Source organism: Tympanuchus pallidicinctus, unplaced genomic scaffold (assembly GCF_026119805.1).
Source record: "Tympanuchus pallidicinctus isolate F22 unplaced genomic scaffold, pur_lepc_1.0 scaffold8, whole genome shotgun sequence".
In the NCBI taxonomy this organism is placed as follows: Eukaryota; Metazoa; Chordata; class Aves; order Galliformes; family Phasianidae; genus Tympanuchus; species Tympanuchus pallidicinctus.
The window spans coordinates 17567660-17588254 of NW_026294802.1; the positions used below are offsets into that span (position 1 = coordinate 17567660).

Here is a 20595-nt window from a genome sequence, read left to right on the forward strand (position 1 = left end):
GCAACTGTGTAATCATTTACATTCATGTGTATTAATTTTTAATTCATGTGATGTCACTGAATTGAAGAGCATTTATTTATTAAAATCAATTTTAATATCAGCAACAAAATGTATGCAAAATAGGAATTAGCACCTCTGTGGTGCTAAAAGCATCTGTTGAAAAATGAGGCTTTCACAGTCTGTGGCCAGGCAATACTCTAAAGAGAGCAGAATATTCCAAAATTCTAAAACAGACTTTATGAAAATCATAAAGTGATTACCAAGAGTAAATCTCTAAAATTTTGTTGATTATCTTGATTGGTTGTTTATCTCAGACAAAATTAATATTACTCTTTATTTGACCACCAATTACATGAGAGTTGGTGATTTTCTGGCCAGTAAGTCCACAAGGGTGTTTGTTTTTCATAAGCTATATAAAAATTTAAGTCTGCTAGAACTGAATTAATAGCAGTATCCTGGAAATTCGGTTGATTCAGTCATCTTTCCTTCTTAATCTAGTACTCTTCAGACTTAAATAGATATGAATCCTTGGAAACTCACATTTCTAGTAATCACAAGAACATCACATGCTAGTTAAAAATCTTTGGCTTATTATAGATTTTACATCGCAGAATTGTTTCTAGATTTAGTTCCATCTACAGAAAAATAATTAATTTAAGAAATTGAACTAACTGAAGTATATTCATTTGCTTTCTAACCCAGACTGTTGACCTGAATTTGTGATCATAACACTAGCATCTTTGTCTTCTTTCCTTGTCATTTATTCAGGAAGATACTATGTTTGAGTGCCTTAAAACCTTCAAGAATTATTTGCTTTAATATTTGCTACCTCTGCTTCCTTGCTTCACAATCTGTGATATGAGAAATTTTCCAAATCTTTGTTTTTCTACTTTTAATCTCTGTTGCCTTAAGCTCTTCATTGCAACTCTTAAAGGATTGATGTTAAATTACTGTTTGCTAATCTGAATTAGCATTAAATGCTAATAATAGCATTTATTGTAAAGCTGTGAACAGTTCTGATATCTACTTCTGAAGTATATTTATTATTCATGACCATGCATGCATTTGGATAAATATTTTATATGAATTCAGCAGTTTGAGTTTTTTTCTATTTATGGGATGTGATGGGCCACCTCAGTCACCTAACAATACTTCTGTTGTCTGGTAGGCTATTTGAAATGTTTTGGAGAGTGTAGTTACAAGGAATAAATTATCTTCTTGGTACACAGATCACCTTATTTGCAGATATATAGCATTCATATAGAGAGCAATAATTCCTCTCAAATTTATGCAAGCAAAAATATATGTTAATGACAATTTCCAAACAGTGAATATTAGGCAATATAGCTGAACAGCTCACAACTAGAATTTAAGATAATTTAAGGAGAACTGTAAGTGTTGTTTTCAATTATTCAACTAGCTCTAGTTTTGATCTTGTTTTAGTATAGGAAATTATCATCGTGTTATAAAATTTTAGTCAAACCAGTTTGACTCATACATTTTCAGTTAATCTACATCTTGTAGGACCACTTGAGCTTCTGCTGAGATTCATTAGCTCTGATACAGGAATGATAGAAGAAATGATGCCTGGAAGATAGTAAACCTGTCTGTGAAGTTTTGTTCCTATCATTTCAATTTCTAATGCAAAACATCATGCAGTAATAAGTTTAATGCCATTAAAAGTGTTCAAACTGTCTGTAGGCATCAATGCAGATTCCTGAAACATGATCCTAATCTCTGTCCTGTGGGTAGGAGAGGACAATTCAGAGTTCCTGCCCCATTGGTGGGAGAGTTAAGAAGCAAAGTGTGAAAGAGCTCACAGAGAGGGTGAGCAGAGTTTATGTAACTTCATCTGCATGCAAACAGTCCAGTGAATTGTCAGCATGCTCACCCACTCAAGTAATTTCTTTATTGTTCATTGAAAGATACTGCCATTTTCTTTTGGTATTACAGACTTTTCTGGTAAGGGAGCAATGTTATTCAAGGTGGTCTGATTTAGAGGCTTTTGTATAAGACAAGTTTCTATTGAGACTTTTTGTAAGGGAGGAGAGTGGACCAGTCATTCTCTAGTGTAGCAAGCTATGCCCTCACTCATTGAGTGTAGTCCTACAGAGCCAGGTGCTGGTAACAGGCTCTATCGATAGCCCTAGATAACAGGAGTGACTAGGATCCACATAGGGAGCCTAGCTTGACACAAAAGTGGATGAGATCTGAGACAAGAGTGGAGAGAAGGCTATAACATGGATTCCTAGTTCAAGAAGGAGGCAGGACTGAACATTGGACCAGAAAACAAAACAAAAGAAAACAAAACAAAAAAACATTGTGTGCCTGAGAGTGTCTATCCAAGACGTGAAGTACCTGGTATTAAAGTCCTGTATTGATCTAGGAGGTAAGTCCAGAGACAGGTCTACAGACTTGCCTGTTTTAGCATCACTTGTGAGGGAACTGATGGCTTCAGACTGAGCCAAAATGGGGTCCTGTACCATGGACAGGGTGGGGGAAATCCCAGGAGATCACAGGCAGAGACAGCAAGGCTCATTGGTGCCTTAAGGATCCTGATGCATCTACTTTTTACTCACTATTTTAATTTTGCTGTATCATATCAGTGAAAGTAGTGTGTTTTATCTAGTTTACATATTATTTATTTTCTGAGATTTTGAGCATTGCAGAGAAGAAATGGTTGAGGAGTTTTTCATTGCTATTTTTAATAAAGCGCTTCAAGTTTCCTTTGCTCCCCCTTAAATATAGATTTCCAGTACAGATTGAGAGTCCCATCTTTAAAATGAACTGCCAGTTTATGCCAAAGAGGTGTTCTCCTCTATCTAATCATTATAAATATTGAATCACAGAATCATAGAATATCTCAAGTTAGAAGGGACCTCCAAGGATCATGGAGTCCAAACCCTGGCTCCGCAGAGGACCACTCGAAACTCAAGTCCTATTTGTGAGGACATTGTATAAAAATTTCTTGAACTCCAGCAAGCCTTGTGCCATGTCCACAGCCCTGGGGAGCCTGCTCCAGTTAAGTCAGGACTAATTCAAATGTCTAAACCAAATCTAATCTCAATCTCAGACAAATCACAGGGAACAAATTATCAGAATAAATAACTTAATTTTAAACAAGTATTTTTTCCCTATTTTAAAAATGTTCGGAAGAAGTGGGGGGAAAAAAAATGAGTAAAAGGAAAAGAGACAAATGTGAAAGAAAATTGCAGGTTGTTGTAGCTAAAGGTGAAGTATGACAAAAAAGCAAACGATCACTATGAAAGAGAAGAATAAGTGAAAGTTAAATAGGGACTATAGAAAAGGAATTATAAAATGAAGCTAAAAAGAAAATGAAGGAGAAATGGAATTCACCTGATCAGTTACTGAAAAGAAATCACAGTAAAATCTGCAGAATCTGGGGCAGGAGAACCTCTGAGCCTAACTAGGCAAAGGAGGTGAGTGGAAAAAAGTGTCAAAGTACTTCAGGTTGAATGTGATGTTTAAGATGACGCCCAAGAAAAGTCCTTAAGCCTCCATCTTTTACGTTTTCAAGAGTCATTATTTCAAAGATCTGGCAGTTCACTACAGTTTCAGTAGCAGGACTCTGTTTCCACTGTTCTCTATAGGACTTTTCAGCAGTTCCCAAGTCCATGAAATTACAGCTGCCATTTACTCTGTGACTATATTTAACTTCTTGAGATATTTCCATGCAGTAGGTGTTCTTTCAGTCTTTTTAAAACATTTTCTTTGAATATTTCTCTGTAACTTTGATTTGCTTGTTTGCTAGTCCAGTGTTTGTTAGCACAGAGCTGCACAAAGACTTCCTCAAATCTGAAATTATATGAATTTGTTTTATGGGGCCGGGAATTATATCCTAAAGTGTTAGGCTTATGTAGCGTTTTTAGCAAGTCAACACAGTATACATTTATGTATGTGTATTTAGTGTGCTAGTTTTTAACAGTAGTCTGAAGACTTTGTTGAATTAAATACAACATTTTGATTGGCCATGGTGTCATGTAAATTTTAAAGCTATGTTTTCATCCTGGATGAGAACAGTGAAAATGATTACTCATAGGTGATAAGTGTAGTGCTACTACTATCCTGTAAAAAGTTACCAAGACAAGCAGGGAAGTTGTTCTGAGAAACTAACTTGTTTTTTCAGAAAATGCTATTAACTTGCATCTAAGCTACAATTACCATTTAGATATGAATAGGATTCCTGAAAAAATGGCAGGTAGCTGAAATATCTGTCAAATGAAAGAAAATTATATCAACATGAGTAATGTCATAATATAAGAGAGGTCCACTGAGGTTTGATTTAATGTCACGTGCTCCCCACTACCTCCATCAGTAGCAGCTCCATCCATGCACAAAAAGAAACAAACAGCTGAATTCCAATTGCATTCTAACTGCAGCTTTCCTGAGTGGACTATAATCAGAGTAACCTATTAGACTTGTGATAGTATCCAGAAAGCAGAGAAGTCACATTCCCTTCAATTTCTCATTGAACAGAGTTATAGTAGAAAAGTGGAAGATTAATCTAGCTTTCTTTCTCTGCAGACAGTCCAGAAATCACTAGAATACTGAGTCATGCTAACTCTCCTTTGGTACACACTCTGTTGCAATGTTGATATATAACTTTTTCTCCAGCTGAAATCATAAATACAAGAATAAAATTATATTCCATGTTGTGTTATGTGAGGCAGAAAGCTTTTATTCACAAAACAACAATTCATGGTATATAGTATCTAATTCTCCTGACCTGCTATATTGCTTGTCAACTGAAAGATTCATCTTTTCACATTGTGATAATCTCTCTGAAATGTTCTGGTCAGGTAGCTACTGAAATTTTCCTGTCTTTGATTCTGTAACACCAGAACTGTTTAGTAATGTTCAAGAGGTACCAACTTATGTAAGAAAATAGATTTTATAATGTTAACTGTGGCAGCACCTTCTCTACAAGTAAATCATGACAGTCCCTGTATTTCTTTATTTTCTTCAATAAAAACAAAGAAAGAAAAAAAGAAAAATCCACAGTGCTAATAGTAGAAAAAGTAGAAGAGAGGGGACCATAAATTCCTTAGTATTTAGAGCAAATCTGCCTTACATCAGTGCACACTGATATCACAGATTAAGCCAATTCCACCACAACAAGGATATTCTGAGTCTCATTGGGAAAAAGACATCTTGTAGAAATTGTTGTATAGCATACCAGATGGCATCTTTCTTGCAGACATCACTTGAATGTGCTTCTATTGCCTTGGAGAAGAAAGAACAAAGTATTTCTATCCCTGTAAGAGACTTCCACTTTAATTCTTCCATGCAGGAAAGAATGCATCAGTTTTGGTTGTGGTCTCACAGAAAAATTATCATGGCATTTGTGTTTTTTGAAATCACAGAAAAGCACAGCGATATTTAAAGGTATTGCAGATGAGACCATATCTTACAGGTCCACACCATGTTTTTCAGTATCAGGACCAGCTTTAGGCATAGGCAGAGTAGGCATTGCCTGCTGTAGCACATGCACATGCGGCTGGCACTGAATCATAAACTTGAGCAAAATAAAGAGAGAGCCTTCTGGTCTCAAAGCAGCAGCTCCAGGATCCATTTGCAAAAGCTCAGAAAACTTGTCCAACCAGCCCCCTTGCAGTAAGTCTCTTTGACTGGTAAAGGAGATCAAATGAGCTGCAAGTTCATGTAACAGCAGACATGATCCTAATTCCTGCCTCTGCTCTTTGCCTTCAATGTTACTACTTCTTGGTGCAAAAAAGAGGGAAAGTAGTCTTTATAATACTGGGATTCTCTACCATTGAGATGATAGTCACGGATGAAGACAAAGCTGTAAGCTGGGCTGGCCATGTTTCTCTTTATCTTCTTTCCCCATGCTGAGCAACCTTATGTTGCGCTGATGGGCTCAGACAAGTAGTTATTACTGGCAAGGGACAGAGCAGTAGAGCGCACAGTGCGACCAACACTGCTACAGGCACCCAGTGCTCGAGTCGGGGAGACTGTTAAACACAGCACCAGTAGCTACATGAAATGCGTTTGGGGAGCCACTCTGAAGTGGAATTTTGCCTACACTGTTGCTAGGCATTGAGCCAAGCACTTTCCATGTAGTTGCTGGCAGCATAACTTCCATGCTGTTTATAGTAAGGTAAGGAAGAAGCGGTTTGACGGTGAAACTGGTGTATTGATTATTGGTTATGCGTTACTATGGGTAGAACATTTTTGTTTATGGAGAACAGCAGGTAGAGAGACATTTGTGTCTGTGAATTAACAGGAAATACAGAAGTCGACCACACATAATCCTTTGAATGAGTGAGATTACTCTTTACTAGATCTCTTCCCATAATCATTTTTCTTTTTGTTGGAGGAAATGGACATAACAACACTAGGAATCCTTTTCAAAGGAATTCATCATTTATCGTTCAACTAAGAAGAATTCAGCATGGTCTTAATTCTCACTGTGCTTGACATAATTCTGTTTCCAATTTCTTATCTGAAGAGCTTGCCCAGCTTTTCAAATTTTCTTGCCCACTATATTTCAATTCAACATAGTCTATCCTCCTCCTTACTGCTTTGCTATTGACCAGGCACAGCCCTAAATGGATTATGCTGTAGGTACAAAGGTATTTATATTGATACATGGATATATTTATATAAAAATAAGATATTTAGTAGAAAAACTTTACAAAATAGGGAAGATTTACAGGAGTGTAAAGAAATCAGTTTGCATCTCCATGAGACCTAGATTCCCATCATTTTGGAATATCTACTTTCTCTAAGAAAAACTGGATAATCTATTAATGTGATTGAAGTACATGTAGATATTTGTGCAAACTGTACTTAGCAAAGAAATGTGCTCTATATTGCATATATTCATATGCTGTTGATATTAAATTACTGAGAAGACTCACAAAAGCAATTACAGGTTGACCACCTCCTGGTAAGCCCAGTGAGAGGCCCAGTGAAACCTCCGTACTTCACAGATTAGTGTTTCAAAGCAGTAGGAAGACCTGGAGTAACATCAGCTCCTGCAACAGACCTGTTCTTAGTTCCTTTCCAACCTAATGGAAAATCTTCTGGGGCTGAGCTAAAGTTATTCTGAAATCTGTTTGTGTGAGATGTTCTACAAATCCAAGCAACAAGATCAGACAGTGAAAGGTTATCTGATTTTTGTTCAAGGACTATTCAGGTTGCTGTACAAACTCTTAGAATATGCTTAATTTTAAATATCTGTCTCAGTTTGGAGTACATTCTGGTATTGCTTGGGAAGCTTGTGCATGTCATTTTCAATTACAATGTATATCATAACGTGTTGGCTGGAATGTAAGTTTGGATTTTTCTGAAACAATTTTATCCCAAGATATGATAAATTTCAAATGATACTCTTAAGATGTTGGATGTGGCTTTGTGCCACTTGGTCTAGTGGTTGGCAACCCTGCCTGTGGCAGGGGTTTGAAACTAGATCATCATTATGCTCCTTTTCAACCCAGGCCATTCTAAGATTCCATTCTGCGATTCCAACAGGAATCTGAATTTCCCTATGCTTGGAATTAAATTCCACCTTGTGCTGATTATCACTTGAGATTCACAGTGGACAAGAAAAACAAAGAAAAGTATTAATGTGTTCAATAAGCGAAGTTCTGTTGGAGTTTTTAGAATTGTATCCTGAATATATCCATTTTCTGCCTTTTTGGGTTGAGCCCTATAACCTTTGAGCTTGTTATGAAAAGGAAAAGTTTAGTAAATATTCCTCTGAGAAGAAAAGCGTAAAATGTTTCCATTTGAGAAACCACCTCAAAAATTAAACATTGATGGAAGATCTTTCTTGAAGTATTTAATTTCTTGAGCAAAATTTGCTTTTAAATTTACCATTTCCTATTTAATTTTTTTTCCAGCTATAGTTGATAAAAGATGCAACATCTACAGCCTTACTAGAAATCATCTGTCTTGTATGTCTGTTTGCTATCTTTCATGTTTTTATAAAAAAAGGATATAAACTTAAAATTTTATTTAGTAAAAACATTTTTTTAATTATTCATTTGAAGGGTGACCTTTTCAAGTTGAATCATTTTCTGTTGTCATAAAGGTTTTCTTCTGTCTTATAGTATTTTACGGTTGAAGAAATCATGCAGATAATTTAATTACTTGGACTAAAACTGTTGTGCAGTTTATGTCTTTTGCTGTACCACAGGAGAGAAACTGTGAGATGTATTCATTATTGATTCGTTAAAGGGTTTTGCTTTTATATAATCAGAAATGCAGACCACTGCCTACGTTGTATTAAAAAGAGAAAAAGGAATGCACAGTAACTCATGCCATAGGCTGTGGTTTATGTATTGTCTTTCCTAATGTCTTGTGAAACGTAAAAACCTACAACAAACAGATATGTAAAGCGTAAGTGGTATAAAGATTCTATTCAGATTTAAGAGCTCTGGGTTGCTTTTGAATCTTGCTATTTTCTGCATTTGTTTTGACTGCTCTCATCATTCAAGATTGACGCTTGGATGGGTGTGTAGGAGGAAGCAGCAGCAGCAGGCTTACAGCTTGCAGACAAAAAAAAAATCTGCCTTATCTGATGGCTATTATTGAAAATGCGAGGTGTAGCCTAGGCTGGGTAATGAAGGGGAGCGAGCGAGGGGGAGCAAGAAGCATGGAGCTGCATACTGATGAGTGTAGGAGTACTTGATAAAAAGAATTCTTGCTGCTGGCAGTGCATTGCTCATTGTGGAGTATTCCAACAATCACATATAACGGAGAGCTGCTTAGCTGACAGCTTGATATGCTTTTTTTTTTTTTTTTTTTTTCCTTCTGTATGACGTACTGGTCTGTAGTAAAGATTAATAACCAAGAAATGTAGAGCTAGGATCAGATCTTACGGTATATACTGCCCTGTAAACTATGTTTTACTTCTGACTTTTCTGCTTGCTGAAAACATTAATCTGTCAAGCTGGCGGGCTCCTTTGATACCAACTTTCCCAGGAACACGATGTGGCAATGCCACCTCTCAGCCCAGGACTACCGCTATTATCCAGTGGACGGTTATTCGTTGCTTAAACGCCTCCCTCTTCACCCTCCTACAGGACCCCGATGCCCTGTCCAGACAGTGGGACAATGGTTGGAAAATATTGGGCTACCTCAGTATGAAAACCACTTGCTGGCTAATGGATTTGACAATGTGCAATTTATGGTAAGAAATCTTCTGTGCATAGCTGTGTATATACACTGTAGCTGCCTTTTTTTTGTCTGTCTGTGATCATTAAAACCTTAAAGCTATCCTGCATTGCACTAAGATTTGTGTAGTGTTTCACTTTTCTGTGTCTAGCTAAATGAATATAAAGACTGTCCTATAATAAACTTCTGAATTATACACATTGCAAAATGCTCTAGCGAGAAATATGGTAAAAGAAAACTGCATATTAAGGGTCTTTTTCTCCCCTGTCTGCCTTCTCCCCTGTCTTTCTTAAAAAAGAAAAATGCACAGTTCTTTTAATCCACTGCAGGAGACAATTTCACAATATTTAAAGCTGCAAACACTCCTATTTGCAATACCACATATTACTATTTTTATTTAAACATTAACATCATCTTCACAATAATTAAGTAGCATGCAATGCCATTCCTGCAATGTGAGGTATTTTATAAGCAGAACACTATTTAATAAAGTGCTCTCTCTTTGCAATCAATTCTAGATGTCTTCGTTAAGTGTTTTTGCATCTTAGATGATCATGCTGTGGGATTCACTTGTTGAAACTTATGCCCTGTGTGGAAAAGTAATGCATTCTGTTTAATAGTTCCATTTTCCTGTTTTATCATGAGTATATTTCAGGAACAAGTGAATGAAATAAATTTTATCTGCTTCAGAATTTACAGTATTAACATGAGGTATTAAGTAACACATACCTGCCAGAAAAACTTTCAGCTGAAATAAATATTGACTGTAAAGAGAGAAGCTTACTTACAAGACTGTTATATAATCACATTTATATCAGCTTCCCATTATTCCCATTACTTGTATCTCCTGCAAAAAATCCCAGTCACAGTTCTCATAAAAAATCAGATCTTAAAATGTTACTAATCACCCCTGCCTTAAAATATTTCTGGTCCCGAGCTATGCCTTAGAACAGTTCTAACTTTTCATAACTTAAACTTGGCATATGAGAAACAGCAGTGAGACATGAATATTATCACTATAAAATCATCTTATGAGTTGTTTTTTTCCTATTTAATTTCTTTTGCCAGTGTGATTATATGCCTGCATGTTACTGATCAGAAAATTAAGGCACCAATTTATGTCACTTCCATATTACAATAGTGTAGAGATTTCTTCCTGTTTTTCTATGTCTGACATCTTTTGCTTACATCAGTAAAAATCATTACCACCTTTTCCTTTAAATATTCTTGGAACCAAAGCAGCAAGGCAGTGCAGAGTGAGGGGAAAAAAAATAAAAAAATTCAAGCCAAAGTTTCCGAAAACATCACAACAAATTCTTATATGTATGTATAGTAGCATTAGTTACGTAAGTAGGTGATCATTTAGTCTTAAAGAGATTACAGAAGGAAATTGTTCACAAGAGACTGTAGGCGGCATCACACATGCAGAGGGGTACGCCTACCACAGGTAAATGATGAACACCCAGGGAGCTCAAGAAACTGCCTTGGAGGGCTTTCCAGTCATTCCCTGGCTGTGGAGGGGCCCCAGCCACATTCTCTGGGAATTTATGACTTGCATTTCCTTAGAAGCTTATTGGCACAGTTTTGTAAATCTGCAAACTTTATCTGAGAGCATATTTAACAATAGAATCTAACTTTTCAGGCATTAGGCAGATTAAATTATGCCTGTTTTTTTTTTTTTAATTTTTATTTTGCTTTGTGTGTGTGTTCTAGATGATGTTTTCCAATCATTTTAAATTATTATTTTCCTAAATATATATTGCAGATAAAGCAGACAACTGCTCTTAAGAACAGTTGTGCTAGCATGCACGTGTGAACAGAAGACTAGAGCCTCAAATACAGTGGTTAGACAAAAATCTGGAAAATTGTCTAGTAATAAAAGTATAAAATTGCAGTAGTTTAATAATTACTAATTTATGGATTTCACAGTTTATTATACTGTAACACATTTCAGTTTATGTTTTTGCATTAGAAACTGATCATTTCCCTTACTTTATGAAAAATAAAATTAACAGAAAATACTGATTTCTTTTTATATTATTCTTTTGAATACGAAAACATTATGTAATGAAAGACTGTCCTGAAAAACTCAAGAGGGGGTTTGTTAAAATATCTTCCATCCTATCCAAAATTTTAATGAGAAAATTAAACTTGTTTGTAGGAAAATGAGAAAGAACTGCTGTGTAACTGAAAAAAATCAGACTTCTCCAAACTTGAATGTACTGTAGTCTTCTTTAGCATGAGAGAACTGAATTACCTTTATTAAAATGACTTACATATAATTTACGAGCTTATCATATCAAGCTTTTCATGTTGGTTACCTGCTTTTATCTGCTTTACATCAAACAAAATATACTTCAGTGTATTCACTGTAATACTTCAGTGCACTAAAAAATCAGTTAGACATATTTGTTCTTCATTCTGTACCATATTCCTGCTTTTGTTTTTCTGGAAGCACATTCTGACCTGCATTTATTCATTCTGTTGCCTAAGCAACAACCATCACACTCCTATTAAGTATGATTTAGTAGTACAGGTCTTTCTAGATGTTCGGAGGAGAGAGGATATCACAATAATATAATTAATGTCCATGGAATAACATAAATCTGTGAACAAATATAACATTCATACAACTCTCAACAGCAAAATTCTGCTAATTAAATTAACGCTCTAATATGAAGGTTTGCTTTTTCAGATAAAAGGATTTCATAGTTAATCATTCATTACATCACAGAAATTAACTCTTTATATTTCAGCCCCCTTAGGCATTAAGGAAGTTGTTCTTACTGTACTTAGAATTAGGAAGATTTGTTTGTGCTACCTTCAGTATGTGGACTTCCTAGCAAGAAACAGCCTGCTTGCTACTAACTTTAAAGAATGTACAGTTCTGCCTTACATTCATCAATATATATGTTTTAAAAATATGGTGAAACATAGTATTAAAATGTTACTTATGTTTTCCTTAATTACTCTATATCCATTTACTGAGTATTGGCACACATAACAAGTTGCAGTTCTTAACTTCTGTTAGTGTCATGCAGAAATAACAATTGCATAACATTTAATAGGCCTGAGGCAGATTCAGTCCCAAGTTTCAGCTCATTTATGCTTGTAGGAATGGAATCATACTTGAATATATATATATATATATATGTGTATATATATGCAATCATTATTAACTTCAACATTTTGTTGTGTAATAGGCTGCAGTGTCCTTCAAATGTAAAAACTTGTCATAGCTTTGCAGAGATACTCAGTATTTGAAGTTGCAGATGATACTGTGATTTTCATAGTGTAAATGTTATTTTGCAGTTATGCTAATTCTAAAGCACACAAAAACAATCTTATCAGTAATACATTGTAATATATAAACTAGACATAAACTGTGATGAAACCTAATGAATCAGTGAACATCATTTTGATGCATAGGACTCATAGATACTCCTGGGCCAAGTTAAGATCTCTATACAGACTTGCAGGCCTACTCAACTTAGTCTGCTGAGGAAAAAAATGTTTAACATGTGAAAATGTTCAAGCACACGAGGTCACTGGACTCTAGCATGCTTCTTTCTACAACTTTGGAGCTTCATCAGTGCTCTTGATTTACAGAGATAAAAGCAGTTCATCAAATTGCTACCCAGTAAAACTAGTCCTTATAAATGACTTCATATGACTATCTATTTATAGGTTGTTCCAATCATTTAAGATATTCTAAAATTTTATCACTTGCTTAGTATTGCAGTTTGATGAAGATAAACTCTCTTAAAAAGTTCTGTAAAGTACTGTATGAGAGAAACAGTGACCAGGAAGCCAAAATGAATTAACATAAAGCATGAAGCACTAAATTATGTTTTTCTGACATTCCAAAGTATTGTTCACTAATAACGGTTAATATGTGAATTGGCATTGGAAAAATGCCTTCTTTGGAAGTAGACTTTCACTGCTGCTGTGAATTTACACACATGCACCTCTAATCCTCCAAGTACTTAAGTGACTTGCATAGCAAGATATACATGTTGCCTAAACGTTTTTAAGATTTCAGTCTTTTTCACTATTAGGAAACCAAGGCATAGGGTGACTACAGTATGGAGTTTAAAACTGTGAGATAAGAGGCACGAAATCCTTAAAGAGCTACTATTATAAAATTCAACAGATGCATTGAGTTGTTTAGGTATCTAATGCCAGTTGAGGTACTGAAGGAAATCCAGCAGTTTTCAGACCAAACGGAAAGATATTACTGAGGACCAGAGTCAGCCCAGCTCTTCATAATTAGCAGATGAAGGCATCTTAGGTGGTTCTATGCTACTGATGCATATGTAGCTGAGATGAATCTTGAATTTCTGGCTCATACACATCTTGATTTTCTTCTTAGTATCTTAGTCGCTTATGCATTTCTTTCATAGAGTCATAGGGATTGGAAGGGAGCTTTGGAAATCATCTAGTCCAAACCCTTTAAATTATTTTCTATTTATATTCATATGTATAAATAAAGTATTTTTATTCATCCGTGAACTTACCTGCACAAGTTCAAGGGCGGCTCCAAAAGTAATGCATCCTATTTTATTATTCTGGCCCACAGTGACAGATGCAGATGTTTTTGGTGTGGCAGTACAGGCTGAGCCTTCCCACCAATACTCTGCTACAATTTGTTGCCATGTGACAGATGGCAGCAGGGGGGCAGTCTGACAAAATGGCATCTCACATGGAAGTGTGTATGAAGCAAAGGTGTGTCATCAAATTCCTCCATGCAGAAAAAATGGCACCTGTTGACAGTTGTTGACATTTGCTGAATATTTATGGAGACCAAATACTGGATGTGAGCATGGTGAGGTGGTGGGTTGTGTGTTTCAGTGGAGACAGTGACATGAAAGAAAATACATGTTCTGGTTGGCCGTGCACAGATGTCAGACCATGAAATGAAGAGCGTCTTCATTATGCTGTGGCAGATTACAACCAGAGTATTGTGTATAGAGATGAATATTGGCTTCAATGCATTGGAAATGATGATGGCAGTGATGGAATATGATGAAGTTTATGACAGGTGGGCCCCACAAATGCTCACATGGGAACAGAAAGAACATCATATGCACGTTTATTTGGACCTGTTGAACAAATACAAGGCTGAAGGTGATGTTTCCCTGGATCACATTATTACTGGTGACAAGATGTGGTATCTCTACTACAAGCTGAAGCCAAAACAGCAGTCCATGGAGTGAATTCCTCATCAAAGAAAAAACTCGACACAGCCCTCAATGGGTAAAGTAATGTGAACTGTCTTTTGGGATAGGAAGGGGGTAATCCTGGAACTTGGACAAACCATCAACTCTGACTGCTCATCATGAAGCTGAAGGCTCAAACTTCCAGAGTCAAGCCAGAGAAGAAGATAACCTTTCTCTTACAATGCAATAATGCTATGATCCATACCAGTTTGAAGACCATGGAGCACATTACCAATCATATCTGGACTGTTCTACAACACCCACCGTACAGTCTGGATTTAGCACCTGCCATCTATTCTGGCTGATGGACTGCATGAGCAGTATTTTCCTAGCAATTATTCTGTCATAGCAGCTGTAAAGCACTGGGTCACCTCTGCTGGCACAGATTTTTATGAGTGCAGGATGCAGGTTCTTGCTTACTGCTGGTGAAAATGTACAGTTGGTGACTGTGCTGAAAAAGAATGTTTTGCAGCTGAGAATTTGCTCTATCAAATAGTGTTGTACTCTTTGTATGTGCTGTAGTTTCTGTGGAAATAAATAGGAGGCATTACTTTCAGATCAACCTACAGACTTACTCAGGTTCACAGTGATGCTAGGTATGGGCTACCTTCTCAATTCCCCTTAGCTGCTTGTTCTGAATTTAGTTTTGAGCTAAGATTTGACTTTTCTTTCTCCCTTACTCCCCCTCTCTGTTTCTTTTCCTTTCATTTTTTATTAAATACGATGGTTTATTAGTCAGCTGAAGTTTATCTGCTGTCTATCTTCAGGTCTCATTCCTGGGATTTGCTGTGCTGGAACAACCAGTAATTCTTGCCTTTAATCTGTTTGGAGGATTTAAAACTGTATCAAGTGTAAAGGACAGATGCAATTTCATTTCTTTAGAGAGATATGTACCTGAACAAAATTCTCTGTGTGTATTAGCTTCAAGTCTTGCACCTGCTGAGATCACTGCAGCTTTTGTCCAAAAATACCTGATACAGAGATTCATGATTTTTGGCATGAGAAGAAAGAGTGAGTCAGTCTGCCAACACCTTACTTAAATTAGCCATGCTGCAGATAATGAAAAAGAGGCCAATGTCTTACAAGGGTTCAAGTCTGTAGTGACTTTAGTGACTCTCAGGAGCCAGCCTGAAATGCTTAGGAGAGCAGAATGACCTTTGCAGCATCCAGGCTCTGAGCTCTCCAGGTCCTCACTGGCTACCACAGGGACTGATCAGGCCCCTCATGAATCATTTGAAGCACAAGACAATTCAGACAGCATTGTCTATGTGTAGTCTAGCCTGGATGATTAATTGTTTAAGGCAGCCTTAAAACTCAGTCAGTTATATGGAGCAAGTCATGCTTTTAGCATCACAGAAAGAATGCCAGTCCTCCTGGTGCTGAAATAATCGGTGGTTTTCTTTACATCTTAGAATATAAACCTGGAGCTAGGAGTTTCAATCTGTTTAACTGGACCTCACTTGCAAGCCCCAGGACTTGCTCCTAGTTTTGTTTTATTCACAGCGCTCTGCACTGAAGCTTTGGAGTTTTTCTCAGTACCAGCATGGCCCTGGCTTCTACCATGAGCCAAGTGCCTATGTGTTAGTCTGCACCCTTCAAAGTCTTCCTCTCCTTCACCTTGACAAACTTTTGCAACTGCAGATCATGAGGCAGTCCCACTCCTCCCTTAGGCCAACCTGTTAAGCAAACATATAATGGGGCACTGTTCAGTTTTATTGAAGCAATCTGTAGATGTTTAGAAATCAGTCACCCATATATTGGAATTTCTTGTTCAAGACATTTATGTATACCTGGAATGTATGATACAGGTTATATGGGAAACCCATAGTCATTTGGAGATTCAATGCAATGAATTTTGAATCTAGGCATTCGAATGCCTAGATTCTTATTTGTGGCCTAATAGATAAAGCATCTTGTTAGCCATCAAAGCTAAGGGAGCATAAAGTGTAATTTAGCTGACTGGCTGACTAATTATTAGAATAAAATAAAGTAGATTAATCTGATCAGCAGAATTTCTTTCCATGCTCTATTTTTTAACTAGGTCTCCTTAAGAGGTTCTGTAGATGTAAAAATCTAAATGGCTGTCTTTGGGCTAAAGTCTACCCAGTGTCCATAAAAAGTGAAAGAAATTATTTTTGTTGAAGTTTTTTCTCCTCTCTCAGAACATCCAAACCAGAAGCTTGAGGTTTTTCATCCAAGTAGGGATTCCTATAATGAGACCTGCAAAGTTGAGCTCAGGTGCATGCCTGAATTGAAGATCATGTCTCTCATCCAGCAAAAGCAACTGCTCTCACAAATAATCTTATTCTGCATTCTCCACTTAGTGGTTCCATTATAGCATTCCTTAAGCTAGTCAAGGAGCAGAAGGGCCTTTTCATGTACTTGTCAATATTGCATATGCAAATAAATATCCCGCACTATCTTCCTGTCTTTAGGGAACCTTAGACCATTCTTCATCATTCTATGATATGATATGATATGATATCATGATCATCATGATTCTATAGATAAAAGATCTGGAGCGGCAGTGCTTTTTCTGATTTTCCTCAAAAGAAAGGGTTTTTAAAAGGATCAGCTTCATATTTATACATATATATAAATATATACATAGTGTGTGTATAAAAATCACAGGCATTGATCACAGGCATTGTGGGTGGGAGAATGATCCTGCACTTGACAAAAGACTTTATGAAAGATTTGGCAGTAATAACTGTTCCACAGAAGAAAGAAAAGACAATTTTTATTGTTATTATTTGGAAAATTGAGTCCTATGGAATCCATCTCCAAACTCAGTTATTAAGATACTGTGGTTATGGTGGATTCCCTGAGAGTCAGAGGTTGTATAAACCTGTCTCAACAGTTGTATCTTAAAAATATGGGTGGGTCCATCTATGTTCCTGCTATGCTTTGCCAAGTTAACTTTTAGATGAGGGTTTGTCTAACTGTTCTACACTATTTTGCCATCTGTATTTAAATGTTATTCTACACGAGGTCGAACATACAAGGCACGCAGCCTGTACACTTGGTAGATCACCCAGATGCCAGTGTATGCAACGGAGAATCCTTTCACTCACCTCTTCCATTCAGGACAGTGACATGTAGTGTCTGTGTGTCTCTTTGAAAAGCTCACTAAGTCTGAGAGAAAAGAGCTTGTTCAGTGTACATATAAATGTATTGGACTCAGTAAAACTCATGCTAAAATAAGAGGGTGGGTCCAACTTACCAACCAGACATTGAAAGCCATTGCAGGTACAGTCACCAATAAAAGTGAAATTATTTCATTATATATATCTGTGAGTACTTAAGGGCTGAAATTAGTCCCATCTGTTCTAACAACATGTTAAATGTTAGTTTTAAATGTTGTATTTGAGCTAAAATCTTGCCTGGTTCAGAGGAAGACCTTCATCTCAGTGTGCAAACACTGATGAACCCTAAAAAATTCTGAGACTACAAATACAAGGAATTTTCTGTTGGCTCCAAGTAGAATTTTATGATAAACTACTAGCAAATACTTCATCTGAAAGATAGGTTGATAAAACAGCTGAAAATTCTAAATGTGATAAAAATTAGAATGCTATTTTATTATCTCATGAAATAAGAAATGCCATTCTGACTATATGTTCTTAGTATGCATTTATTTAAGGGCAAAACCTTTACAACTGATTTTGTTACCAATAAGGAAAATGTTATATCTTCAAGAATTATAAATGTTTGCGTATCGAATGTAATGCATAATGCTATTCTTCACAAATTATGTAAGATGGTAAAAGATGGCAATGTGAAAAAGAGCATTAAAAGTAACAGAAAGCCTAAAGGTTAAGAGAGGAGACATTCTAGGAACTTTTACTCGGCAATGAAAAAAAAAAAAAAGGAAGATTCAAAGGATAATCAGTTTATTTACATTTATATATTTATCAATAAATGATGGAAAGCTTTGTAATGCAGGACAAAAATAGACTTAAGACCAGTAGCCTGTACGTAAAATTAAGTTACAGTTAAATCTTAGTTTTTTTATATGAAAATACTTAATGCAAAAAGAAATTACACAGTGAAAGGGACTAAATATGGAACAAAATATATGTTTGTGTATAATATTGTTTTAGAACAGTACTGTCCAATAAGAAACAAATAAATGGAGTCTGGACCAGTAGGTAAATTAACCTCAGAACAGACAGACTTCCCCGACTAAGTTAAAGATATTTGAAGGAGACAGTAGTACAGAGGAGCTTGATTTCAGATAATTACACTGTGCAATGCTAAAGGAGTTTTCAGGGAAAGATTAATGGATACTAACAGGTAACTGGAAATTTCAAGCATAAGAATCTCAGACATTATTCTTTATCAAGGAGGAGTGCGTGTTGCTAAGAAAAAAAAAACACAGGTGTTTATGCAGATGAAAAAAAAAAATCAAACAGACTATAACTAAAATAAGAAAAAGAGAGAAGACATCATGAAAGAACTACTAAACAACCTAAGTAAAACAAGGGAAAAAATAGTATGGAAAATGACCTCACATTAACTATGTGAGTAAAATGCGTTCTGGAAAAATTTTAAATATGTTATAGCTAAAAGGAATATTTACAAAGTTATGACCATTGCTATGAGTCATTTTAGTCTTAGCATAAGGAACAAGGTACAAGAATTAGAGAAACACAGTACTAATGAAGGGCACTGAAATATTAGAGAGAGGGGAGAGAAGGAGAGGGAGCGATCATAGTACAAGAAGATAAGACAGTACTTCATTAATTAAAATATGTGAATCATCTAGGTTAGGTGATGTTTGGTTAAAAGACTTAGGATACCAAGGAGGAAATATTAGAATATTCAGTAACAACATTTTAGAACTCCTGGCAAATGAATGAATTTCTAGAAGATAAATAAAATACAAATCACAGGATTCATCCTGAATATAAGTCTCTTGACCTATGTTTTCATCCTTTCACCATTCAGCTAATGGGTTATTCAAGAAAGAAATGGATGGTGGTATTAGTAACAGAAAGCTACTGTCATCAGTGCTGAGTCTAGTGAGAATAAAACGGGGTTATTAGAATGTGGCAATGGGATGTAGTTGGAAGAAAATAAAGCCAAATTAAGTAACTGTGCAGTTAGGGAGAGAATCAAAATATTTAAGAGAAACCAGTAAAAAGGTAATCTATTTTACAAGGTACCGTGCCTCTCAGCAAATAGATGAGAAGCTTTCCTTCCCTTAAAAATAATTCAAATTTCAACAAAGGAGACAAATTTAATTTTGCTAGTAAATTTACTGCCACCTTTTAGAAGCTGTTCTAAAATGATGTACCAGAATTGCCATGCAAACAACACTTCGGTAGAGAGTTTGCCTGATTGCTTTACATTTCCTGGCCACCTAAACTTTCTTCTGTTTAGACATCTTCCATTTTCTCATACATTGTTGAAAATGATTCTTTCTCCCATTCCCATGACCATATATTGTTCTGTGGCATCAACTCTTCAGCACCAGTTTTAATTTTCATGGTGGCCAAAAGCAATGCATCCGTGAAACCATCAGCATGCTTACTGTTCTGCCTGCCTTTCACAAGACCTGTCTGTTCTGCCTGTTCATACACACATATGCACACGTGGCCAGTATTGTTCACTGGGAACACTGGAATTGTGTTATCAGTCTTAAAGTGTTTTTACATCCAAATATGCACCTTGGCTTTGGAAGTAATATTCACAGTTTAAAAATGAGTTACAAGGAGTCAGAAAAGATTACAGGGTAACAACACTATAGAAGATAACTTGTTTTAGACAATTAAAAATTAATGTCTTCAGTTAGAAACACTTCTTTTCATGGCTTTTCATAAAATAGAGCATCACAAGGCCAGTCCCAAAAATTTTGTCCAAATGTTTTCCAGGGTCTAAGCACTTCATCACAAATACAAAATGACACAATGAAAACCATATCTGCTCGCTGGTCTTTTTCTTTTTTCACTTAGTTAGCCATTGTATTGGGTTTGAAACATATCATATTCTGTATCTTTTGCTATGTCTCATTAAACTTCAATTGCTGTGCATACAGGATAAAGTTTCTGTACAACAATGCATTGTATTTGTTTTAAACTGGCTGCTCTGAAGCCGATGGTAAATGCACTGATGGTATGTACAACCCATGACTGACCCAAAATCTCAAGATTCAGGCTTTTATTAGTATTATCTTATAAAGTATTTCATTTTATTACTGGAATCTGAATGA

The 20595-nt window shown here is 36.0% G+C and overlaps 1 protein-coding gene across 11 annotated transcripts in view; it reads left to right on the forward strand.

Annotated features, from left to right (window-relative positions):
* Positions 1-20595, forward strand: part of ANKS1B (ankyrin repeat and sterile alpha motif domain containing 1B) — a 403660-nt gene that overhangs the window by 199735 nt on the left and 183330 nt on the right. For 9 of the 11 annotated variants that reach the window (XM_052667844.1, XM_052667843.1, XM_052667851.1 and 6 more), the window contains exon 15: positions 9072-9178. In XM_052667844.1, the coding sequence (XP_052523804.1) occupies positions 9072-9178 (107 nt within the window). Of the gene's footprint in view, positions 1-8674; positions 9179-20595 lie in introns of those variants that run through there. The other 2 variants (XM_052667845.1, XM_052667846.1) reach the window with 2 other exon arrangements.